The sequence below is a fragment of the Remersonia thermophila genome, chromosome 7, assembly GCF_042764415.1.
Source record: "Remersonia thermophila strain ATCC 22073 chromosome 7, whole genome shotgun sequence".
Lineage (NCBI taxonomy): Eukaryota > Fungi > Ascomycota > Sordariomycetes > Sordariales > Chaetomiaceae > Remersonia > Remersonia thermophila.
Genome location: NC_092223.1, coordinates 1,778,195 through 1,803,374, shown reverse-complemented (window position 1 = coordinate 1,803,374; position 25,180 = coordinate 1,778,195). Strand labels below are relative to the sequence as shown.

General features: G+C 61.3%; 7 protein-coding genes across 7 annotated transcripts; 5 read left to right on the top strand and 2 right to left on the bottom strand.

Annotated features, from left to right (window-relative positions):
* Nucleotides 1–33: 33 nt before the first annotated feature.
* VTJ83DRAFT_7453 (uncharacterized protein) lies at nt 34–984 on the top strand (the record flags this gene model as incomplete). The annotated part of the gene is made up of 1 exon (XM_071014277.1): nt 34–984. One exon carries the CDS (start codon nt 34–36, stop codon nt 982–984), a length of 951 nt encoding a protein of 316 aa, XP_070863670.1.
* Nucleotides 985–1,673: 689 nt separating this feature from the next.
* VTJ83DRAFT_7452 (uncharacterized protein) lies at nt 1,674–2,203 on the bottom strand (the record flags this gene model as incomplete). Its single annotated transcript, XM_071014276.1, has 2 exons — nt 1,674–2,029; nt 2,170–2,203. 2 exons carry the CDS (start codon nt 2,201–2,203, stop codon nt 1,674–1,676), a joined length of 390 nt encoding a protein of 129 aa, XP_070863669.1.
* An 835-nt stretch (nt 2,204–3,038) lies between these two features.
* Nucleotides 3,039–3,762, top strand: VTJ83DRAFT_7451 (uncharacterized protein; the record flags this gene model as incomplete). The annotated part of the gene is made up of 4 exons (XM_071014275.1): nt 3,039–3,056; nt 3,121–3,159; nt 3,273–3,347; nt 3,469–3,762. The coding sequence occupies 4 exons, from the start codon at nt 3,039–3,041 to the stop codon at nt 3,760–3,762; spliced, it is 426 nt and encodes a 141-aa protein (XP_070863668.1).
* Nucleotides 3,763–5,109: 1,347 nt separating this feature from the next.
* Nucleotides 5,110–6,033, top strand: VTJ83DRAFT_7450 (uncharacterized protein; the record flags this gene model as incomplete). The annotated part of the gene is made up of 1 exon (XM_071014274.1): nt 5,110–6,033. One exon carries the CDS (start codon nt 5,110–5,112, stop codon nt 6,031–6,033), a length of 924 nt encoding a protein of 307 aa, XP_070863667.1.
* Nucleotides 6,034–7,288: 1,255 nt separating this feature from the next.
* Nucleotides 7,289–8,935, top strand: VTJ83DRAFT_7449 (uncharacterized protein; the record flags this gene model as incomplete). The annotated part of the gene is made up of 4 exons (XM_071014272.1): nt 7,289–7,785; nt 7,878–8,228; nt 8,291–8,705; nt 8,792–8,935. 4 exons carry the CDS (start codon nt 7,289–7,291, stop codon nt 8,933–8,935), a joined length of 1,407 nt encoding a protein of 468 aa, XP_070863666.1.
* Nucleotides 8,936–15,949: 7,014 nt separating this feature from the next.
* VTJ83DRAFT_7448 (uncharacterized protein) lies at nt 15,950–20,224 on the top strand (the record flags this gene model as incomplete). The annotated part of the gene is made up of 6 exons (XM_071014271.1): nt 15,950–16,135; nt 16,221–16,246; nt 16,314–16,412; nt 16,470–17,826; nt 17,891–18,010; nt 18,578–20,224. 6 exons carry the CDS (start codon nt 15,950–15,952, stop codon nt 20,222–20,224), a joined length of 3,435 nt encoding a protein of 1,144 aa, XP_070863665.1.
* Nucleotides 20,225–21,286: 1,062 nt separating this feature from the next.
* VTJ83DRAFT_7447 (uncharacterized protein) lies at nt 21,287–24,479 on the bottom strand (the record flags this gene model as incomplete). Its single annotated transcript, XM_071014270.1, has 4 exons — nt 21,287–23,926; nt 24,003–24,040; nt 24,150–24,170; nt 24,356–24,479. 4 exons carry the CDS (start codon nt 24,477–24,479, stop codon nt 21,287–21,289), a joined length of 2,823 nt encoding a protein of 940 aa, XP_070863664.1.
* Between the last annotated feature and the right edge of the window lie 701 nt (nt 24,480–25,180).

Genomic DNA, 25,180 nt, shown 5'->3' with positions numbered 1-25,180 from the left:
AGCCAAACCCATCGCATCCCATCTGCCCCGGAGATGGCAACTTCAGCAGCTCAAATGAACCCGTCAGGCCCCTTCCCGACCGCCTCGTGCCAGGGAGGCAAGCGCAAACTCCCCAGCGACACCACCGCCGAGCCGATATCAAACAAGCGACAGGCGGCCGGCCAGCAGCTCGAAACCCAGGCAGAGCAGCTCCGCGTCTACAGCACAACCGCCTCCCGGTCCTCCCGAAGCAACAGCAGCAGCCGCGGCAATGGCAACAGCAATGGCAACGGCAACAACAACAACAACAACAACAGCCCATACACCCAAATCTACCGCCCCCTCATCGACCGCCTCTCCCCCAGCTTTGACGTCCAACCCATGTCGGTGATGCCCTCGACCAGCATCCGCGGCCACGTCGACCGGGCCCTGAGCCACCTGGGCCGCTTCAGCCCGTGGGACCTGAGCGTGCGCCCGGGCGTCGTCGTGCTCTGCGCCCGCTCGCCCGCCGCCGCCAAGCTCGTCACCATCGCCGAGCTCGTCCGCCGCCGCGTCGGCGAGGCGGAGCAAAAGTGGTACCAGTACAACGTGGTCAGCGAGACGGTCGCGCCGGAGGCGGCGGCCGGGACGCAGGCGCGGGAGCGGCCGCGGGCGCGGGCGTGGGGGGCGGCGCCGCCGCCGCCGCCGCCGTTGTCCGTGGAGGAGGAGGAAGAGGAGGAGGAGGCGGCGATGGGGAGACAAAAAGGACAAGAAGACGAGGGGGACGGGGGGGTGGAAGAAGAAGAAGAAGACGAGGACGGCGAGTATTTCGAGACCATGGCGCGGCCGGCGACGATTCACGACGCGGCGGTCCAGCCGCCGAGGACGCGGTACACGGCCTACGTGACGATCCTGCTCTCCAGGGTGCCCGTGGCGGAGCTGCACTCGGATCCCGGCATCGCGGTGCAGACCAACGAGCAGACGATCGAGTACCTGCGGAAGAAAAAGATGGGCCTCGTGGGTTAGACGCTGGAGACGGAGGAGGGGGAGGGAGGGAGGTTGGCCGAGAGGAACAAGACCGAAGATTGCTTAGATATCTCAAGTACCTAGGTGCCTACTACATACATAGACTTTGCTTTCCTGTCGCTCTGGCGCTCTGGTCGGAGCCAGGGGACACGGCATGATACCCCAACAGCAAAGGATTGCCTTTTTTTTCCCCCCACACTTTGCACCCTTAAAACGGTCCGACGACACCAGGCCGGCTTCGCGGTCTGTCAGAATATACCACGTTGGATTGCGCGATGGGACGCTGCCGTCCCGATGCGATGCGAACTGCCTACCCTGCCGAGTCCCCAGTCTGATAAACGCCTCCTGGGACATGCATGAACCCGTGTCTACCTTTCCAAGCAATGCCTGTTTCCATAATTGAACCGAGGATCCCGAGTCCCATCCAAGAAATACATGACCACCGTTCCGTCCCGCGACCTATCTTACAAACGGGACCCGTTGGGCTCCAACGGGTCCACCGTACCGAGGGGGTGATGATGCTGACGTTGGCGTCGTCCATGGTATGTAGACGAACCCTCAGATGACGCCGTTCGGTTTGCTCTAATCGTTTCGTGCGGCCGGACGGGGGGTGAGAGAGAACCCGCGCACGACCTCCTCTCACCCTCCGCCGCCGGCGAGCGAGCCCGGCCTTGGGCGGCGGCGGGCCTTCAAGGCTTGGCCTCCTCGGGCGAGTACGTGATGCGCAGCACAAAGTTGACCACGACCGCCAGGAACAGGATGACGGCCAGGAAGGTCGGGCCGAAGCGGTCGTCGAAGCCGGCCTGGCCGCGCATGCGTATCGACTTGGCGCGCCAGTGGTACGTCACGAGCGCGTACACCATGGTGGCCATGGCGACGCCGGTGAAGAGGAAGGACGAGATGAAGGCCGGGCGGTCGCCAAAGTTGAGCATGCCGATGGCGAGCGCGCCCAGGATCACGGTGAAGTTGAGCCACGACAAAAAGGTGCGCTCGTTGGCGAAGAAAACCTTGGGCTCGACGCGCGTCGGGAGGGCGATGCGCTTGCCTGTGGAGGTTGGGGGCGCGTGTGTTAGCTGGATGTTGAGTGAATCAAGACAGGTTTGTTTTTTTGTTTTTGTTTTTTTTTTTTTTTTTTTTTTTTTTTTTTTTTTTTTTTTTTTTTGAGAAAGCTGGGGGATAACGAACCCGGAGCGGTCTGGAGGAGAGGTTGGCTCGACATGTTTCGTTGAGGTGGTAGTGGAGGCGGTGGTGGTGGTGTGTGGTGGTGGTGTGTGGTGGGTGGGAGCTGATTTGGTGCGAGGGAGGTGGAAGGATGAAGCGATGAGTTTCGAGAGGTCCCAAGGTGAGATCGAGAAGCTCAATGGAGGTCGATTCCAAGGTATCGGCAGTCCGTCCGGTCGTCTGGTGTTCTATGATATGTTCCTCGGGATGCGAAAGGAGGGAAAATCCGTCAATGTCGTCAGCCCGGTCCAAAGTCGCTCGAGAAGCAGCCGTTCTTACAACGTTCAAGTTCTTTTTCAAGGCGCAGTCAATCCATGTGGTTGGAACTGACGGGAGAAGCGGACGTCAGCGGCATGGGCCCCCGCTGAAACCCATGCACGTGGAGCCTTTTGAGCGGATGACTGGCTCCCGTTTGGGACATTTTAGCGCTGCGTTGCCAGGGGTGCTCCGGCAGCGTCACGTGCATCCACGCCACCGGAGCATGGAGGGAAGCTGGTGGATGCCTCAGGCGCAACGCGGCTGGTGTTCGGTGTGGCGCTTATCAACGATTATCGGACGGCCAGGGGCTGAGCTCAGTCAGCCGGCACGGGATACGGGACGTCAACAAGGTCGCGTTGCATAGGTACAACAACACCCCGCTACCGTATCGCCCCCAAGCCCGTTCGTACGGCCTCCCGACACCGCTTTTTTTTTCCTCCCCCCGTCGACGACACAGCCTGTGGGACGTTCCGACTTGCTTCTCGAGACCTTGCTGCCTACCCTCAGCTTGCCGAATCGACCCTTGCGACGCAGTCCCTCCTCTTACCCGCTCAACCGCCTGAGAATCATCCAACATGGCCGAGACGAATTCGGTACGGATCGAGAACGCGCCTAGGATAGATAAGAACGCCCCCCGCTGACGGACCTCCTCAACAGCCGATTCCGCTCAAGCGCCTCGAGCAGATTGCCAACGATGTACGCTCACGCGCCGTTTCCCCCCCCCCTTTCAGCGGCACCCCCGCGGCCGGTCCAGGACGACGGAGAATCGAGTCGCAGAATCAACCGACGGCTAACCCGGAGTCCATCAGGTGTGCAACAGCGTGATGGAGAGCGTTGAATACTACGAGCACCCTAAGACGGCGCAGTGGAACGAGACGATTGTTGTACGTGGCATCCACGCCCCGCCCCCCCCCCCCCCCCCCCCTCCCCCAATTCACTCCCTTCTAGCCAACAGGTTCGACGGTCCCTGGGAGTTGCAGGCGCTGACGCGGGTCTCGACGATAGAACAAGATGCTCAAGGCCGTCCTGGCCGAGGCCACCCCCTCGGGCGCTTCCGCGCCGTCGTACAAGTTCGCCATCAACAGCACCATCGTGCAGCACTTCGTCCCCACCTCGTCGCAGTCCAGCCAGGCCTCCGAGGAGGGCACGTCCAAGAAGGGTCACGGCGGCAAGCGCGGCATGCACAGCGCGACGGGCGGGTACTGGAACGAGAAGACGGATGGCATGTGGAGCTTCAAGTGGGACGGCGAGGCCAAGGGCCTGGATGTTGTCATCATGCTGATTTGGATCGGCATCTGAGGGTGGAGGTCGAAGGTGATGGTGAGGCGAGGCGTCCCAGGAGGTTCCGAGGGGTCGGTGGCTCGGCCCGGTTGTCGTCGGGAAGGAGAGCGAGCCTCTGTCTTTCTCTCTCCATCTCTCTCTCCGCCCGGACGGAGACGGTTGGAACTGTGTAATCAAGTGGTGGGGTGAGGCAGATGTCTGACTGTACGGCAAATCGAAGCAAAAGCTCCAGCCCCATCTGTTTCGAGCCTCAAGAGGCGCCGCGCCACAGAGGAGTGCACCGGGGTGGTTCCCGTGTTCGAGGTCGCATGCCTAGGCAGGTCAAGAGTGACAAACGGAGATTCCTGGGCAGTTTTGATCGCTGCGACAACAGAGGTTCACGGACCGAACCTAACGGGCCCATGTCATGCCGGCATTCACGGACGCCCTAGCGCCGAGGTTGGTAGGTTAGATACCTAGCTTTTGGCGAGAACACAAGGTGAAGATCTGGGGTGGTGGTGGAACCGATTCCCAGCAACAAACCTGCGAAATTCTTTGGCGGCGAGATGTTTGTTGTCGGATCCGGGTCGAGTGACACCGCTTGTTCGTTTGCCGTGGATCGTCACACTTGCACACTACGGAACGGAGACCCGAGGTGGAGCATGTCACTTTGTCCACCCACTGCCGAAGGAGCCGTGGCTGTATAGTAAGTGCCTACGGTACCTAACTACCTACCTCGATGTGGCGGGTACCTTCCCACAATGGGCAACAATTCTACAAAGCCCAGACAGACAACCTTTACCGATGTGGCATGTTTGCGCAGGGTTCTAGAAACCTGTCACACATATCTTGGTAATGATACAAACGGGGGTAAACATCGCTAAAAAGATTCGTCAGTTCCTTTTTTTCTGGTGGACATGGCCTCGGCAAGCGTTGCATTGTCCTGCATTTGCCTCCGAGCTCGATGTGAATCCCGTTGGCCAAGGCGGGCCCGCTTGCTTCCAGGTTGCGCAGATCCAATCCATCCGATCTCATGACGGATCACACAAAGCCAGGCCTGCCTGTTAACTCACCACCAGGACATCATCCATACATGGCAGAATCCAGTCCTTCTTCCCTGGGATGAACTTGCTATTGAAGTTGGCTCGACATTCAAGCCGTGCATCGGCATTGGCCACTTGACCTGTCGCGCTAGCTTTCAGCAGTCTCCCCCTCTCTCAAGCTTTCTCTGCGCCTGGATCGGAACTGGACGCTTCTCAACCTGGGTGACGCCGACATCTTTGTCGGGGGGTTCAGCATCTTGGTCAAAAGAGTAGGCATATCAAGGTATTTTTTTCGGCGACGCACAAAACGACGCAACGGCCGCCCGAGTCACCCAGACCTATCATGATCGAGGTGTTCAGCGATAACGTAACCCCTCCGGAGATGACGCCTTCGCCCTTTTCGAGCGAGGATTGCTCCCGGGGGGCCAACAAGCGCACGCCGCGCCGAGCTCAGACCTATGACGAGAATTTCCTTCCATCACATCTCTTCGCCCTCGTCGCGAGCCCGGTACCATCCCCGTCCCCATCCTCGTCCCCATCACCGTCCCCGCCAACGCCCGACAACGGCCTGCACGCACCGTCAGCCCCACCCTCACAGCCAGCCGCCGAAGGAGACCAAGACGCGGACCGTCAGCGGGCACCAACCCGTCGTCCACCCCTAGGCCCGCCGCGCCGGTCCTACTCGGTCACCGACAAACCGCCCGGCCCGCACCGGCGGCACCGGCACCGGCACCGGCACGGCCGGCCCGATTACGACCATGGCCTTTCCCTGATGGGCCTCCCGGCCGAGCTGCATTACGTCATCATGAGCTTCCTGGACCCCATCGACAGCACCTGCCTCGGGCTGACGAGCAAGCACTTCTACGCCATGCACCGCCGCCTGCACGGCACGGTGCCGCTCACGGCCCGCCGCGACGGGCCCAACGACCTCGAATGGGCGTGGCACTGGGCGGGGAGCGTCGTGCCCAAGGAAGGCCCGGCGCGCGGCACGCCCCGGGGGGCGCCCGGCGGCCAGGAGGAGAAGACGGCGCTCGCGAGGCTCCGGGTCCGCGGCCACGGCTACTGCCGCATGTGCGGCGTCACGCGGTGCGAGCTGCACAAGCACGTCCAGGAGTGGGTGGGCGAAGGGCTCGAGTACTGCTCGGTGAAGCAGAAGTTTGGGCCCGTGGCGCCCGAGGGGGCCAGGAGCTACTGCTACATGAGCAGGCCGGGGGATCCGAGCCGGTGTGGGCGGCACAAGGGGAAGAGCACGGTCCAATTGCGGTGAGGGGAAGTAAAGAACGTGGCAGGGAAGACGGGGACGATGGAGAGAGAGTGTGTGTGTATGTGTGGGCGTGTGCTTGTGTGTAAGTGTGTATCTGTGTGATGGGATATTCATAGATGATTATGCGAATGATTATCACGACGATGGTGATGGCTTTTGGTGGGCCATGGCAGTATGGAGTGAGTGCTCCGTACGGGGCGCCGAGTCATGGAGGCTTCCCACCATGATGCCCACCTGGGTTTGTCCTCCACACGAGGAGTTACACAGCAGTAGCTTCAGGTACTACAGTATGTGCTCATTGAGCTAACCTTTTTTTTTTTTTTTTGCATTCTGCTCCTGAAGCATATGCAATTCGAAAACCATGGCAGAAGCCAATGCCCCAACGAGAGGATGACGAAATGCTCAAGTAGGTGGTGTAAGACATGGACGCCGCCCAGGCGGCACTTGGCACTGGCGAGCCGCAGTCCGGGCAGGCGATGGGCCAAGAAGGAGGACCAGGATCGATGCAAGACGGGAATGAACGGGAATGACGTGAGTTTGCAGCGAGTGGGTGGGGGGGGGGAAGGAAGGAACGGGGAGGGGGGCGTGAAGATCCCTGCCTCAACCCTGGCTTCGAGATGGGAAATTGTCTTGCAAAACTCGACCGGGCCCCTTGTCCAACCGTGTCCAAGCTGCAAAAGAAACTGGCCAATTCAATCTCTATTACTTCCTCAACGTTGGACGAAACCAGCCACGGTGCTCAATGGGAGCGTGCGCTGACGACTAGGACCTGCGACTAGATACGCCAGCCAGCTCTCCATCCTAGTATGACGGTCGAATTTTCTAGCTGATCGGCTGTGGACCAACTCCATCCCCGTCCGGCCCCGCTTCCATGGTGAACAAACTCGTGCCCCGATCGCATTGACGGGGCAGCGCTGGATCCTCTTTTTACTCAACAAGCCCCTTTCCATATCGTCTGCCCCTGTTGAAACCTCTGACCACGCTGTCAACAATTGACCTGGACGACCACCAGCCACGTTTCGCCTCTCCCCCCTCCCCTCCTTCTCCCCTCCTCGACGGAACACGGACCCGGCCGCACCGACAAACCACCGGCACGCCGTCCTACCTGCGCTCCGATACGCACCCGACCGACATACACCGTACGAGGTGCGGTTCCACATCGCGCCGGCTCTCTAGCCGCTTTCTTCTACGTCCTTCTGGAACCACCGCAGACGCCGCACAACCCATCGTGCTCCTTTCCGCACGTATCTCATCCGCCATGTCGACCACGAATTCGCCGTCCCTGTCCGGGAAGCGGAAAAGAAACAACACCATGAGCATCGACCTGAACCCGCCGCAGCCGGCGCAGACCGAATCCCGAGACGCCTCTGGCGAAGAGGGCGACATCACCGCCGCCGAGACCTCCCGGGCCGCCGCCGCCCACTCGCACCCTCCGAGCAAGCGCCAACGTCCGGACCCGGACCATGCCGTCTCCTCCTCGGCCGCCGATCCGGGCGAGCCTAGCGATACCACGGAAGCCAGCGTCGACATCGCCGAGAGGGTCGGCCGCAAGGCCAGCCGCAAGTCGACCTCGAGCAAGGCCGAGGGCAGCACCGTCAACGGCAGCGGCATCATCAGCAACAAGACCCAGGCGGCCATGCCTCCTCCTCCCATCGGAAAGCTTACCCATCCCAAGGGCTACAAGACGAACCCGCCCCCGGTCGGTCGGCCGGTGAGGGTGTACGCGGACGGCGTCTTTGACTTGTTCCATCTCGGGTGAGTTCTTTGTTCAGGAGAGTGGACGCGTCTAGACGGTCCTAGACGGCCCGGCGGCGCGGGGCGGAGGCTAACCAGGTGGGGATGTGCAGACACATGCGCCAGCTGGAGCAAGCAAAGAAGGCGTTCCCGGAGGTGTACCTGATCGTCGGCGTGACCGGGGATGAGGAGACCCACAAGCGCAAGGGCCTCACGGTGCTCTCGGGCAAGGAGCGCGCCGAGACGGTCCGCCACTGCCGCTGGGTCGACGAGGTGATCGAGAACTGCCCCTGGATCGTCACCCCCGAGTTCCTCGAGGAGCACCAGATCGACTACGTTGCCCACGACGACATCCCGTACGGCGCCGAAGAGGGCGACGACATCTACGCGCCCATCAAGGCGGCCGGCAAGTTTCTGGTGACGCAGCGGACAGAGGGCGTCAGCACCACGGGCATCATCACAAAGTAGGTTCATTTTCTTCATCCTTCCCGTCCAGCTCAGGCCGCGCTAACCCCGCGGCTTCCAGGATCGTCCGTGATTACGAAAAGTACATTCACCGCCAGCTCAAGCGCGGCACCACCCGCCAGGAGCTCAACATCAGCTGGCTCAAGAAGCACGAGCTCGAGCTCAAGCGCCACGTCCAGGACCTGCGTGACAACATCCGCAGCAACTGGTCCACGACGGGCCAGGAGCTCAGCAAGGAGCTGCGCAACTTTTGGCCCACCTCGCGCCCGCAGAGCCCCGCGCGCCTGCCGTCCTCGTACAACGGCCACAACCCGCCGAGCAGCCCCCTGGGCGCCAGCCAGGGAGGCAGCGGGTTCCCCTTCCCCCGGAGCCCGACCGGCACCGGCCCGACCACGGCGGGCGAAAGGGCGGTGAGCAACGTGAATGACTTTGTGACGGGGTACACGCTGGGGTTGATTGGTGGTGTGAGGTCATGGGTGAGTTTTTTTTCCCCTTCTTTTCTTTTCTTGATGTGACTCTCTCTTGACGGAACGAGGCTGACCCCGAGGTTGGGGGGCACCAGATGACCAAATCCCGCCGTACGTCGAGGGAAGACGAGAGCCGCCAAGAGAGCGAGGACGAGTCGGAGGAGGTGGCGGTGGTGGACGATAGCGGGAAAGCCCGGCAATGGTCGGAACCGGCGCCGGCTACTAGTCAGCGGGGTTAGGGAGGTACGGGGTTGGCACCCTTGGTGGTGGCGGCTTGGATTGTTGGGGCAGTAATGATGGTGCGTTGAGGACTGCTGTGTTGGTCAGGTTGGTTGGGAGTTTTCTTTTTTTTTTCTGTCTTTGTCGCTTTACCTACTGTACCGTATACTTGGGAACTTTCTCTCGTTTGGGTAGCCAGGAACGGAGGAAACAAGAACTAATTGGTTACGGGATCGCATGAATGGGACGAAAGGGGTTGGATGGACTCCGGGTTGGGCCGTCCCTGCTGGTTTTCCATGGCTGCTTTTTCCTTTGCTTGTTTCCCTGACGCTATCGCTTAGAAGGGCAGACCTAGGTCAGTAGTATTTCTGCACCACCGTCTTGGGTGCTCCTCTCTATGCCTCCAACCGGAGCAAGGTGGCTTTGTTTGCTGTGATGGTCCCGAGGCTCTCCGGCTGGAGAGGCGGCTCGACAGACCTTTGTACGAATCCTCAAAACACCCTACCTGCCTACCCCTCTATCTACTTGCCTAACCCACTAGGAAAAGAAAGCTGCTGTTGCTGGAGTACGTCCACGAGCCGGCCAGCGACGAGGAAGGTTAAGGCATGGGATGGATGCGGATGTGGACGTGTTTGATGGCGAACATGGCCGCGCGTGACGCGGCCGCTCCCGAGACCCGGCAGGACGTTGCGAACATACCATGGGGCCATGCAGCAGCCCACCCCAAGCCGAGCATCCCCGGCACTTGCGCAAACTCCCGAGACAAGAGGGCGGGTTCCCGGGCGGCCTGAACTAGCTAGGTACCGCCGCCGGCATCGGGTGGCTGCCCGGGTGGCTAGCTGCCTCGGGATACGACTCGGTCCGACCAAGGGCGTGGACAGCCGCTTGCAGCTACGTATGGATAGTCCATCATACCGAGCTTCAAGCCCGAGCAGCCCCCACCACCAAGGTTCAAGCTGAAGCTGAAACCGGACCCGAAGCTGAGGCCGAAGCGGAACGTTGCAACTCTGGGCTCGACCGTCTCTGCGCCGTACCTGTTACACAGGGCTGAAGCTACGATGCCCATGTATGTAATACTATACATCTGGCATCTGGAAACGGCCGATGCACGCAAGGCCAACCCCTTGGGTGGTGCACCGCGCGCGCGCACGGGGTGAAGAGATTGGATCTCGCCGCCGGCTGGATGCGATGGCCCCGTCTCGCACCATCGATATCGTGGCCCTATGCAGCCGGGTCTTTGACGTGCGGAAATCATGGGCCCATGGCGGCCGACACGGAGCGTGGCGAGCGGGTTGCGGTAGTTTCCCAACAGAGAAGGAGAGCGTGGAAGGGTTGGTTTTGTCTCTCTCTCTCTCTCTCTCTCTCTCTCTCTCTTTGCGACCTACGAGTTCTCATCGAAGAATGGTAAGGGAGGGTGACTGCGCCGGCGACGATGGAGGCTGGGGTGGGACATGCTTCTAGACCGAGGGTTGACCCTCCTCCGTGGGCTTGGAAACGCCCTTGGGCCATACCCCCCCCCGCCAGACGCCCCAGCGGCATCAGAGGTGGGATGAGAGCTCCAAAGACAAAGCAACGCATGTGCCGCGTAGGGCGTGAAGCCAAGGCCCAAGTCGTTCGGTTGTCACGGATCGTCAGCACTAACCTGCGTGCATGGTTCCATCCGGAGGCGGTTGGAGGAGGCTTGGGGCTGCCAAAAAAACCAAGCACGGCGTGGGTGGGTTGGTGGCTGTGTTGGACTTGGCCTACGTCAACATCAAACACCAACACCCGCGCCCAACAGACGAGGGCGGGCGGGCAGGAATGGCGTTCAGAAAGCATCGGGCCGTTTCTCTTGGGACCGAGATGTCTGGTGTCTGGTATGCTGTAATTGTTAGGTAGACCGCCGCCCCGCTGACGGGGACCCTATGGGGGATGCGAAGATGGAAGGACCGTGGCTTTGATGATGGCGATGACTGGCGATGACGGGTTCCTACGCTGTATGTATGTATGTATTGTACTAACTACCTAATTAGGCAGTAGGTGCGGGAGACGAGGGTGAGACTCGGTAGAGCTTTGGCGGGGCGGTTTGACTTGACGGACGCCCATCGTTGCGTCGTACGATGCTGCATGAGCAAATGAAGCCGGCAGGTAACGTTAACGTTGGGTAAGGTTAAAATGTTTGTTGCAGACAATCTAGATCTTCATTGATCATCTGCAACATTGCCTGGTCCCCTTACTACTTACACAGTACACAGCACACAGCAAGCTATGGTACCTAGGTACCTACGCAGTAGTTACGCTGTCCAGCTCGGGCGAAGCGCCGACCCCCCCCGCCAGGCAGCCATGAAAATGCAATCGGCTTGGCCTTTGTCGGTGGTCGCCCAGGCCAGGGCTAGGTCGAATCCGGCGTAGCGTACCGCAGCTCCCGCTGTGGGGCCGTCCGAGGAACCAGCGCCAACCTTGCCCAGGCTGTCTGAGGTGTCTGTTTCCCATCGCTCCCTAGGTAAGGTATGGAAGTTGTCCCAGCGCTTGGCATCTTTACATATAGTAGGTGAGCAAGACAGACCTGCCTCAGAGATGGATGCAAAACCGCCCAGCTTCGGGTCCGTTTGGTAGATGATGGGGAGAGCATGGCGTTTTCTGCACACCTGGCCAAGGATAGGATTCTGCCGTGTATGTGTGGTGAGTTATGTAAGGTATGTTAACGGGGATGCGGTGAGAGAGGTGTTGTTGTGTCCCGGTACACAGCATGGACGTGCCTCTTACACGGCAGCGCAGGGAAATTGGCAGCGAGGTAACTGGTAGTTTCTGTGTAACGAACCGTCCCTGTTGGGAAATGTTCCGCCGAGAGGGCGGGCTGTGTCACAATCGCGGCAAGCCATGTCAAAAAGACGCAAAGCGCGCAACCCGACTTTGCAACCCAAGTCTAGAACCCACGGTCATGGGGGATGATGCGTGTCGCAGCATGACCTGCTCAACCTCGCCCGCACACCGCAGATCAGCTGCCCCGGAGCGTTGGCTCGCACAGCGCAGGGCTGCTCCACGCTCTCTGCCCTGTAGTACTAGTCGCTGTTGTATGGATGTATGTACGAATAGCATGTACGCAGCATGCACGCATCATCACGCACCGCCCATCACAGCACACCAAATACTCCTCACCGTCCTTCCAGGACAAGGAGAGCGCTCCGGATAGGCCCAGATGCCGTCAGCCGGAGGTGCCGTCCAACGCCTTGCAACGACCGAGCCGGTGGGCATCGCTCCGGTACGGTAGGGAGGGAGCTGGTGCACCGACCACAGGCATGGAAACTAGCCACCTCTTTCAATAGCGTCCTTGTCTGGCGCTTAATTTCATGCGCCATGTTACACGGGCCGGTTGCCCATTGCCAACTTCACCAGCTTCATCACACCAAAAAGTCTCCGAGTCGCTCGGCTTCTCCAACTTCCGTCCTCTGAGCCTCAACGTTGTCATCATACCATCATGCCATCATGCCGCCATGCCGCCATGCACGACCTGCGTTGCAGAAAGGCATCCCGCTACCCCTTTCTCCTCTCTCTCTCTTTTCGTTTCTACCTCGCCCATGCAGGCGGAGCGCGCGCCCTGTGTCTTTGTGTAGCTATTCTAGAACCCAGCCAGCTTACAACTCGTCGACGACAAGCTTTTTCGCTTGTGCCGCAAGTCAGCAATGGCTCGGGCAATGGCCTCGACGTCGTTGTTGACAAAGCGGTTGGTCAGGTCCATGCCCGCCAGCCGAGAAGCGGCGTTGCGATCCGGCGCCTCTCGGGTGTTTGAGAGTGCCAGCCGACGAACAGAGGAACAGATGGACAAGCTTCTCCTCCAGCATGGCAGCCCAACGAAAATAGCATCGAGCTGGCACGCACCGTAGGCGGGACGGCGGGACGGCGCAGCAGCGTGGGCGACCACTCAGGAGACGCGGGGCACCCAAGCCCCCTGCACCCAGAGTTGCACTTGGAGTCTTGGTCCCCTTCGCTTCCCCGCCCCTTGGTCCCTTTGTGCATCTCTCTCATCCCATTTTCTCAAACGCCGAACCCGATCGGGCCCGGATGCGCGCCCTGACCACATGGGACGACCATGTACGAATACACTACCGGCACCGGTACCGGTACCGGCACCACCATGCTGGCTGCCGTCGCGGTGGCTGCCCTACCACCGTAGACGAGCGCTGGAACCGCCAAGCCGCACCTGGGCTTCCCGGTGGCTCAGCACAGCCGGGCTTGAGATGCAGGATCGTGGTGTGCGTATGTATGTATGTATGTATGTGTGTGTGTGTGTGTGTGTGTGTGTGTGTGTGTGTGTATGGCTTCGGCACATTGTACCCATGAGGCATTCCTACGCCAGCTTCTTGTTCTTCTCTTACCGAGCCAGCTATGGCCGGACCCAAAGTTCGTGTTTGCGCTGTGGTGGTTACTGCGCGTACGCTCTTTCGGTGGCATGCCCCGATGAGGCGTCCCAAACCAGCTCGAGACAGAGGCTCGCTGGGCGGTTACGCAGTCATGCTCACGCCGCTGCAACCCTCCACCTCCGCTACCCTACCCACCAACACGACAGAGACAAAACATACGCAGTACCTGTGTACGTAGACGTACAGCACGTTGCCGTATGAATCACTCGCCGCTTGAGTTTCTATTCTTCGATACGGCTTGCCCAGGCCAGCACCACCCGGCATGGCTGCCCATGTCGTCAGCTCTGCCCACGTCGGGCTTCGCACGTCCATGTTGGCTCGGGGAGCTGGGTTCTTCGATAGTGGCTGGCAACAAATGACCAACAGGGCGCTTCTCCGGTCCTGTCATGCTTCCATTCCACTCTGTAGGCTTCACGCTGGCCATCATGCCCAGGAAATCCTCCTCCCCCGCTTGAACGTAGGGCGATGAGGGGACCACCCGCCGGTTCCACCGACCCGACAAGATGCTGACGGCGAATCTCACCGCCGCCATGTTTGCGCCGCCGGAACCCCCCCACAAGAGCCGGCAGGTCCCGGCGCTCTCGTGTGGCTCTCGCCGAGGTTGACCCGCCTCCGCCGGTGGTGGCTGACCCTGGGAGTTTCGCGGCAAAGGACTCAGAGAGAGAGGCGGCTGCGTTTGTCTTGGGGTTACACAAATGTCAAGCCATGGTGATGGTTGCACACGCAAGAGACAAGAGAGACGCCAGCCTCGCCGCCCGGTCGGGACCGACCAAGTCCCCCTCTCCGCGGCCTCGGGATCAAAGACAGCTTGCGCACCTCTCCGTCTTGCATTGTTGTTCTTGTCTTTGTGTTGCACAACTCGCCCGACAAACACCAACAGAGCATCAATTCCACTGCCGGTTGAGCATGGACTGACTGACAACTTCATCGGTCAGCGAATGCGTCAAACGTGAGCTCTGCGGACGCACAAGCGTTCGACCTGGACCGCAGCTGTAACGTTCACGAACCCTACCGTGGCGTCTGACGCTGACAAGGGGGGTCGACCCCGGCAAAGCAACGGCTTCGACCAAGCCTCCTCAGAGGCCAGGAACCAAGCCAAATTAGCCGCGTTCGCATGTCATCCTCCACACACAGGCCCTGCCTGATCTCGTCCAAGAAACGCAGTGGGTCGTCGGAGCAGCAGCGCCGCAGACGTGCCGCTATGTGCAACCCGAGAGATGTCTCGAGGGTCACCGATCATGAGCCCAGCAAGCGGCCCCTCCGAGGGCCCGGAGGTGCGGCCGTCCCTCTGCTGCTGTGCTGCGAGCTCTCTCTCGTCAACCCCCTGTCCGCCCACCTTACCCGTGTCTTGGCTTTGCTGATGTCCCTGTCGATGCTCCGTAGGCTTGTTCCTGATCTCCTTGCTGGAACAAACCCACTCGCTCACGCACGCACGCACGCACACACACACACTCTCTCTCTCTCCCTCTCTCTCTCTCTCTCTCTCTCTCTCTCATGCACACACCCACACACACACACACGCGCTCACTCATTCATACGCGGTCTTGTCGTTGGTATTGCTGGGTGGGTGGCTTGCTTGCGCGCTAGCTTGCTCGTTCGCTTAGTTCCTTCTCTCCTTTCGACTACGCATACCCTCTCTCACAGAGATCTTCTCACCCCCCCCCCCCCCCCTCCCACCGACTTTCGTAGTTTACCTGCACGACGTATCTCTTCGTCCAACCCCTCCCCCACCCCCAACTCGCCTTGCCTCTCCCCCTTTGCCCCTGGCTGTCATTGCGCGTGTCCTGCAGCCGCGCGTGTGCCGGCGGCTGCTGCGTATCCGGGCCTCTGTCATACCGTTCTTCCCCGGATCACACCCGGATCTGGACTCCTCCCATCCCTTTCTCTCATGTTTGCTGCTCCCAGCTCGACTGCTACCCTCTCAGCTGGCCAACCGGGCTGTGTGTACCTCACCCAACTTGGTACCTACCTTCTTTTTCTTTCCTTTTTTTTCCTTTTTGGAGGGCCACCCCCCCCAGGTTCCCTGGCCTGCCCGCCATGGTTCGTCTCAGCCTTATAATGGATGTCAATGACGACCACCACCACCACCACCACCAACCCGGGCCCCGTTCCTCCCGCCACAAGAATAAAAAGGACCGTCCCGCAAACCACCTTGCGCCTCCCCCGCCCTCCTCCTCCTCCTCCTCCTCCTCCTCCTCCTCCTCCTCCTCATCATCATCATCTGATGAAGCCACCCCTTGGGTCCCTCGCCTAGATCCTCCTGGCTATGATAAGACAAGTCCCGGCCTGGTCTCGATCTCGGTCACGACTGAGCAACAGCATCATCATCATCATCACCATCACCACCACCACCACCACCACCACCACCACCACGACCAGCCACATATCAACTCGGCCGCCCCTGTCACCGGCAAGGCACCCCGGCACGCTGCGCTTCCCAACCGTTACAGGTCGCCCGAAGCAACTTCACCCTCAGGGACCGAACAAGGCGCCGGACGAGAAAGCACGGCTTCGCTCCCTTCAACGCCGTCGTCTTCTACCCCCTCTCTGGCAAGGCCGTCTGCGCTTTCAGCACCTGGCCCCGCCATCCGGCCGTTGTCTCGCCAGGGGCACAAGCCCGACAGCACCGACCCGATGGACCGGTCACGATATGGCCTGGTTCCATCCTCATCATCCGCCCACCCGGGGCTTCAACGCCCCCTGCCGATGCATCCCATGCCGTGCCACTTCCAACCCAAGATCACCCCCAAGACGGGACGCATCAGCAAAGCGAAGAAGGGCCTCCCCGTTCACGTGTGCGATATCTGCCGGCCTCCCAAGGTATGAGGCGTTTTTCACACCCCCTCAAGACAGAGAAGGCGTGTGCCGCGTGACTCCTCTGCTGACGAGGGTTGCATGATGACAGACCTTTACGCGAGCCGAGCATTTAAGGTGAGGGGTTTCCCTAACGGCCGCCGAAGCATCTACCAGACCGCTGACGCTCTTTCTTCCGTCCAAGGCGGCACCAGTTGAGCCATGAGGCGCCTCAGTATCGGTGCCCCGGATGCGACAAGGCCTTCCACCGCCCCGACTTGCTGGCGCGGCACCAGCAGAAGCAGTACGCGATCCAGACCCACGAGGAAAGCGTTGGATAGATGCTGACAAGCTCCGGTAGCGAACATGAGGGCGACCATGCCTCGCGGCCCGCGTCGACTCAGCACAGCCCGCGCCCAGCTGGGACAGAAGCTTCTTCGTCGGCCCATCGGCCATCCGCAGGAACGACGGGGCCAGAGCTGGCCGTTTCGGCCTCCGCCAACGATTCGCCGCAAAGGCCCAGCGGGGTCCCTGCCGGAGGGAACCGCCAAACACCAAGAAGCGCCTCCTCCCACGCCAGCAACTCGGCCTACCGAGCCGCTCCCCAAACCTCCCCGCACGAGCACGCTTACACAATCTCTCCGAGGCTTTCCATGATGAGCTCGACCCAGCCATCGGCAGGCCACGCCGACTTGTATCATGCCACCTCCAGCATGGGAGACTACCAGCCCAGGTCCGGTCCGCCTCCCATCTATGTGGTCACCCAAGGCCTCCCGCTTCCGAGCCTGCAGACCACCGACGTGCCCGAGCTTCATCCGCCCTCGCCGTGGCCGTCGTCGGCATCCGACAGCACCTACTCGACCCCCGTCTCCGATGTCTCGCGAAACGCGCGCCCCTGGTCCACCTCGCAGCGCCTCTCGCCGTACCCGGGTTCGGTGCCGCGAAGCCTGCACAGCTCCGCCCCATCCATCGAAAGCCTTCCTGCGCCGCATTCTTCGTTGTATGGGAACGCTCTGCCATCCGAGCACTCCTTCGGCACCACGCTCAGCCTATCATCGTCGTCGATGGAATACCCCGGTCACTACCACCACCATCACTCCCTCGGCGCGTCGTCAACCGCCGCCGTCAGGTCGCGCCAGAACCAACAGCAGGCTCATTCCCTGTCGTCGATCCGAGGCCGCACGCCGCCCGGAAACAGCTCTTCGCACGGCACAGACGTCCTCCTCTCGTCGGCTTCCGGCTTTTCGGATCACCTGGATGCCATGGGCGGTTTGGACCGTCGGAAGGCGGCTCTCGTGGGCTCGCATCACGATCTGCTGAGCACGCAGATGCAAGGGGGCGCTTTCGGCGCCTTGGGGGGCTACGGCAGCAGCGCGGCCGCCAGCCCGGGCGCCGACAGCACGAGCCACGGCAGCGGCATCGTTGCCGAGCTCGACCTGGCCCTCGGCGCCGACGGCTGCGGTGCCATGCCGACGCCCCTGTCCCTGGCCATCCCTCTGCCGGGTCCTGTCCGCGCCGCGATCCCCCGGTACCTCGAGCTCTACTGGCAACATGTCGACCCGGTGCTCCCCTTCATCCACCGCCAGACCTTCGAGGCAGCACCGGAGGATGTTCTCCGCTGCGCCATGGCCGCGTTCGCCACTCAGCACCTAGACGACAAGGAGGACCGGACGAGGGGGAACCAGCTGCACGAGTTTGCCTGGCAGGAGATCAAACGGGTAAGGCATCCTGCGGCGCCGACGTGGGAAGAAGGCTCGCTAACCACACGCCGTTTTCCTGCAGATCCCGCAATGGAGCATCCAGACCATGCAGGCCATCCTGCTGTGCGAGTACTTTGCGCGGTTCCGGGGCCGCAAGGCCGTCACGCGACCTTCCAAGCCGTTTGAGTCTTTGTGTTCGAGGGTGAGTGCTCCGCGGTTCCTTACCTCGGCGCTGGCAGGGCCCTTGCCCGTCGACACGTCGTCCTGGTCGCCCGCTTCTTCTCCTGCATCTTCTTCCTGTTTCTCCTTTGGCCTTGACTCCTCCGTCACCCCCATCTCCGCCACACACCCTGCCGCCCCGTCTCCCTTCTCTCTGCGGCGTCTGAGCCCGCTTCGGACCTCTTCTCCTTGGGACGGCGTTTCGTCTTGGTCCCGGTCGACGGCAGCTTCGTCGCTTGGTCATCTGCCTTCTTCCGCTTCTTCTTGTTCTTCTTCTGCTTCGCCAAGCCGGTCTCGGCTTCCTACGCTCCCCCACGTTCTGGGTTATGCTCCTCATCCTAATGTTTCTTCGCTTCATTCTTCTTCTTCTTCTTTGTCGTCGTCATCTTCTTCTCCCTCTACCGCCTCCAAGGGCCCCTCCCAGGCATCCTGGTCTTCTCTCTTTGCTTCGGATCTCTCCTCTACGACATCTTCTCTTTCTCTCACCATTTCTCCACCCAAAAACGCTTTCGGACAGCAGACGTACTCACACCGCGTGTCGAACCCACAGGCCCTGTACCACCAGAACCCGGCCATCTTGGATCCCCAAAGCGTGCTTTCTACCGACGGCCACCACCTGTCCCTCCAGGACCGCTGGCGCAACTGGATCGACGCCGAGTCGCGCCGTCGTCTTCTCGCGGCTTGCGTGTTTGCCGACGGTCATATGGCTGTCTACCAACAGCAGCGGCGCGCCATGGATGACGGGGCTGGCGCCGCCGGGTTTCTCTCTGTTCCTCTCTTTGGCCGCAGCGGCAGGTTGTGGCGCGCATCGTCGGCCGAGGAATGGTTCAACGCTCTGTCCTCTGACCCGTCTCTCCTGAACTCGGATCAAGTTCCCCCCCTCGAGCGCCTCACGCGCGACGACATCGTGCGGCGGGGCCCTGTGGATGGCATCATCATCCTCGATGCCCTCGCCAGGCATCTGCCACGGAACCAAAGAACGATCCGGCCCGTCTCGCTCTCGGCGGACAACTCACCGGCTTCGGACGCGTTCTTGGAGTACCACCATGTCCATTCCGCGAGCGGGCAGCTTGCCACAGACCATCAGCAGCAGCAGCAGCATCAAGCACCTTACATGCATCAGCATCACCAACCCAGTCGCCAATCCCAGCCAGGAGTTTCAACAACCCACGGCGGTCAGCCCGATCATCACCGTTGCTCGTGCCGCCATCCCCTCGACGTCTTGCCCTACCCATCTCCTTCAAGTGCCGCTGCTGCGGGAGCCGGATTTGATGCGGAAGAGCGCATCAGATCTCTCTTTCCTGACAGCCCCATCGCGAACACGTACCTCGCCCTTCACCACACACCGCTGCGCGACCTGTTGGCGGTCAGCGGCGATTCGTGGGTGTTTTCGCAAAAGATCCTGCCGGCGGCGTTGTTCGTGGAGCATCAACGACGGCTCAGGGTGTGGGCTACGGCCACGGCGCCGGTGCGGCATGCGTCCTCGTCCGTCGGCGGCGAGGGGACGAGCGCGGCGCGTGCGACGGTGTACGCGGCCAGGGCGATCCTCGGGTTTCTTGCCCGCGAGCAGCAGCCGTCGTTGTCAGGCCCCTCGACGGCCTGGTCCCGGGACATGTCGGATTACTGGGCCTTGTACGTGTGTGCGCTGGTCTGCTGGGCGTTCGCACACCCCGCCGGCTCTGGGCGGAAGTCCGGCGGTGGGAACGCAAACGCCAGCAGCAGCAGCAGCAGCAGCGGCGGCGGCGGCGGCGGCGGCGGCGGCGGCGGCGATGGATACTCTCCTTCGGCAACAGGGCCATTGAAGCTCCAACCCATCATGCACGAACCCAACACTCGCGACGACCGCAACCGCATCCAACACGATCAACAACACATCAACAACAACGATGATGATGGTGACGAAGAAGAAAAGGATGAACCCACGGCCCTTTCATGGCTCCGCACCATGGCATCCACCTCCCTTGAGCAACACAACAGCAACGGCAGCAGCGGCGGCGGCGGCGGCGGCGGCGGCGGCGGCGGCATGACTCTCTACGACACGCTCCGCTGGCGCCAGCGCGACGCCGCGGCAGGCGTCGTGGCGCTCGTCCGCCGCCGGCTCGAGCGCGACTGCGTTGGCGGGCGGAGCCGGCTGTACGTGGATGCCGTCGGGGTGCTGAGGAAGCTGGAGGAGGGGAGGGGCGGGAAATGGTTCTGAGGCGTTGGCTTCTTTCTGCTCCTCTTTCTCCTCTTTGTTCTCTCTCGCACGCGCCGACGAGATCTCGATTCTCCTCCTTTTTTGATATTCCTACGAATCCTTGACCCTTTCGGCCGACACACCATGGATCGAATCAGGGTCTGATGGATGGAGATAGGACCGTTGATTTGTATTATTATTTTTTTTTTCTCTTTTTCCTTTGGTGGCATTTCGCTTTGTCAACCCGACATCAGGGCTGGGCACGGGTATCGCTGGCTTCCTTACAGGGGACACACACACACACACATATATATATCTATGGGTTATGGTTTTGGATATACCTCGGGCGCGGATCATATATAATGGCTTGGATCGGATAGGATGGGATCTGGATTGGATGGGCTGGCAGATGGGTCAAAATCCTGTTCTTGTTCCCTCGATTGTGTCTTTTAATGGAAGAGGAGGAAGGGGAGGAGAAGAGGGAAGAGGGAAAAGGGGGAGCTTTTGTCTTCTTTTTGTGTATTTTTTGCCTCTTTCGTTGGCTGTTGATTCCCGACGGTGTTTCTTTCTTCCTCCCGACCTGGATGCATCAACGAATTACGAATCACGAGAGATAATCTAATGATAGACAAAGCAGCAATAAGCATGATAATTATTTGCTGTCTATACAGCTGCGCAAGACATGACAGAGACAGCCCCGGGATGACCAGGAGTTGGACGACCAAGAGCACTTCATTGTCGATCCTTGATCGGGTTAAGGTCAGATGACAGACAAATACAGTGGAGGTGATGGGTGATGTTCTCCATATTCCTACGAGCGAGCAGGAAACAAAAAAAAAAATAAACACTTCCCAGTCCCAGATCATCTTGTACTTGTGACTCTTTTCTAATGCTTCTAACTTTCCCTTGAATACCTTGTTTTCCCCCAGCGCCATGTGTTAAAACACGCACCATGCGTACGGGTGAGTTGATCACACAGTGTTGTTTATCGATTCCCCAACCAGACAAAAAAAAGCCCCCTCTCCCGACATGAAGAAACAACACGACAACAACAAGACCAAGACATGGTCTCGACGAGAGCTCTTAGAAAAGACCTTCAATCTCCCCCGTCTCCTCATCGACATCGACGTTCAGGTACCCGGGCGCGGTCGGCAGGCCGGGGATCGTCTGGATGTCGGCGGCCAAGGCATACAGGTAGCCGGCGCCGGCGGCCATGCGGACGTCGCGGATGGGCACGACGAAGCCGGTGGGGGCGCCCTTGAGCTCCGGGTCGTGGCTGAGGCTGTACTGCGTCTTGGCGACGCAGATGGGCAGGTTCCCGAACCCTTGCTTGGTGTACGTGTCCACCTTCTTCTGGGCGAGCTCGCTGAACTCGACGCCTGCGGCGCCGTACATGTCGCGGGCGATGGTCTCGATGCGGTCCTGGATGGTGTTGCCCTCGAGGGCGTAGAGGAGGCGGAACGACTTGGGCTTCTCGGCGGCGGCGATGACGGCGTGGGCCAGGTCGACGGCGCCCTTGCCGCCCTCGGCCCAGTGGTTGGCCACGACGGCGTCCTCGGCGCCCGCCTTGATGGCCTCCTCGCGCACCACGGCGATCTCGGCCTCCGTGTCGGACGAGAACTTGTTGATGGCCACGACGACGGGCACGCCGTACGCGCGGGCGTTGGAGACGTGCTTGGCCAGGTTGACGCAGCCCGCGCGGAGTATGTCGACGTTCTCCTCCTTGTAGACGGGGTCGAGCGGGGCGCCGGGGGAGATGGGGGGTCCGCCGCCGTGGACCTTGAGGGCGCGGATGGTGGCCACCACCACCACCACGTCGGGGACCAGGCCCGAGGTGCGGCACTTGATGTTGAAGAAGCGCTCGCCGCCCATGGTGAAGTCGAAGCCGGCCTCGGTGACGACGAAGCCCGTCTTGCTGGCGTGGTCCTCGTCGGGCTCGGTGCCGGCGAGCTTGAGGGCCATCTTGTCGGCAAGGATAGAGCTGTTGCCGATGGAGATGTTGGCAAAGGGGCCGGCGTGGACGAAGACGGGGGTGCCTTCGAGGGACTGCATCAGGTTAGGCTTGATGGCGTCCTTCATGAGGGCGGTGAGGGCGCCGCCGGCGCCGATGTCGTCGCACGTCACGGGCTCGCCGCTCTTGGAGCTGGCGACGACGATGCGGCCCAGGCGCTCCCGCATGTCGGCCAGGCTGGTGCTGAGGGCGAGGATGGCCATGCACTCGCTCGCCACCGAGATGTCGAAGCCCGTCTGGCGGCTGTGGCCCTTCTCGGTCGGGGCGTTGCCGACGACGATGCCGCGCAGGTGGCGGTCGTTGACGTCGAGCACGCGGCGCCAGGTGATGGTGTCCGGGTCGATGTCGAGGCGGGCGAAGCGCGTGATCTCCTCCGGGGTGAGCGAGTCGGGGTCCGTCTTGTCGATGCCGAGCTTCTTGAGCCGGCGCAGCATGGAGGGCGTAAACTGCCGCTTGCCGTTCTTGGCGGGCACCAGGCGGCGGTACAGGGCGGCGTCCTTCTGGGTGGACTCGTGGAACATGCGCGTGTCGATGGCGGCGGCGAGGAGGTTGTTGGCGGCGGTGATGGCGTGGATGTCGCCGGTGAGATGCATGTTGAACTCGTCCATGGGGATGACCTGGCTGTAGCCGCCGCCCGCGGCGCCGCCCTTGATGCCAAAGGTGGGACCTTGGCTGGGCTGGCGGACGTTGGCAAAGGTGACGCGGCCGACGTGGGCGCCCAGGGCCTGGGCGAGACCCATGGTGGTGGTGGACTTGCCCTCGCCCAGGGGCGTCGGGGTGATGCCCGTGACCACGACGTAGCGGCCGTCGCGGCGGTGGCCGAGGCGCTTCAGCAGGCTCAGGTTGACCTTGGCCTTGTGGGCGCCGTAGGGCTCGAGCTCCGAAGGAGCGATGCCGACCTCCTTGGCGACCTGGGTGATGGGCTTGGGGGTCTGGGCGCGGGAGATGGCGATGTCGGAAGGCACGGGCTCCAGAAGCTTGAGGTGCAGAGGGACGATGTGCCGCTGCCTCTCGGCCGCCAAGGCCTGGGTGGCGGCGTTGACGACGTTCTGGAGCAGCATGGCGACGGTCATGGGGCCCACGCCGCCCGGCACGGGGGTGATTTGCGAGGCAACCTGGGAGGCCGACTCGAAGTCGACGTCGCCCACCAGGCGCTGGCCCGACTTCTTGGTGGCATCCGGGATGTAGTTGGTGCCCACGTCGATGACCACGACGCCGGGCTTGAGCTGCTCTCCCCGGATGAAGCCGGGCTTCCCAATGGCGACGACCAGCACGTCGGCGTCCTTGAGGTGGTGCTCCAGGTCGGTGGTCTTGGAATGGCAGACGGTCACGGTGGCGTCGGCGTTCTTGAGGAGGTAGCTGACGGGGCTGCCGACGATGTCGCTCCGGCCCACGACGACGGCGTTCTTGCCGCTCAGCTCGATGCCCGACTCGCGGAGGAGCACCATGATGCCCTGGGGAGTGCAGGGGACGAAGAAGGGATGGCCGCCGCGCTTGGCGAGCTCGCCGATGTTGTGGGTGCCGAAGCCGTCGACATCCTTCTCGCTGGCCACGGCCGAGGTGACGTTGTACTCGGACATGTGACCGGGGAGCGGCAGCTGCACGAGGATGCCGTGCACGGACGGGTCATTGTTGAGGGCCGTGATACGAGTGATGAGCTCGGCCTCGGTGGCAGACTCGTCGAACTTGATCAGCTCGCAGGCGATGCCGCACTAAAGATCCCAGGGTCAGCGATCCGGCGACATGGATGAAGGTGGCACGGCTCGTGGCTCGTGGCATGTGGCTCACCTCCTCGGCCGCCTTCAGCTTCATGCGCACATAGGTGGCTGAGAAGAAGGACTAGGCGTCAGTAAAAATGCATCCTCGCTTGGGCCTCTGTAGGCCGTCTGGTTGTTGCCGGATTATGCTTTCCCGGCTGAGCGTCGTGCGACTTACATGAGTCGGAGCGGTCTCCCACTGCGGCAGTCCAGCGTCAGTTATAAGCCCCTTCAAGTTCAAAAGCAAGCGGTGGTCTAATCAGAGAGACGGCAAAGTGCGAACGGCGGATGATTGTTCTCATCATTCTCATCGCCATCGGCACTATCATCGCCATGGCTGCCGGCCATCTTTTTTTTTTTTTTTCTTCACGCGGTTGCACACACCTTGAATAATCTTGAGGCACGGCTGGAAGCGAGGGTTGGCGGCCTTTTTCTCAGCAATCTCGGCGCGCAGCCGCTCGCGCACATTCCGGGCGATGGCGTTGCCATCAATCTTTGTGGCGACCATGGCTGGGGATGCCGAGGTGGAAAAGGCCCGGAGGGAGGTGGGACGCAAGAGGGCGTTGGGGAGAGCTGGGGATGTCGGGATGCGGTGGTTGCGGCTGTCTTTGAAGCTCCCAGAGGGGAGGGTCAAGGTCCAAGACAAAGTCGGAGCCGGACCCGAGGCCAAGGTTGGGCCGAAGAATGCTGCGGATGGAGGTTGTTGCGGGGCAGCAGCGGAGCCCACGACAGCCGAGAACGCCCGTCCCAAGACTGCTGCTGTGCGACGGGCGTCTGGCGACTCACAAGCGGCTGTCGGATGCGTTGGTGAGGCTGCTTCCGCTGATGCTGCCGTTTCTGCTGCTGGCCGCGGCTGGTCACGCCCTCCAGCACGACATGGACGTGGCAATGCGCGCCGATGAACCGGGATGGAAGGTCTCAGACGTGGAGGGCGCTGAGCGAGACGTGAAAGGGCCATGCCGCTCTGTGACCCGGTCCTTGCCGTTCCGCAGCCGTTGTGGATGAGTTGGGGCCCCGCGGGCGACGCTGTGCCTGGCTCAGCAACCAATTGGCGCTCCAAGATCGGGAGTCAGGCGAGGAGAAAATCAACAACGACCGAGTCAAGAAGTTAACCCCGGTGTGCAGAAAAAAACCAATGCTCGTTGACAGCAGAAGCCCTGAAGTCAGGGAACAAACAGGGCAGGCGGCCGAGTAGTCACAGAAACTCTC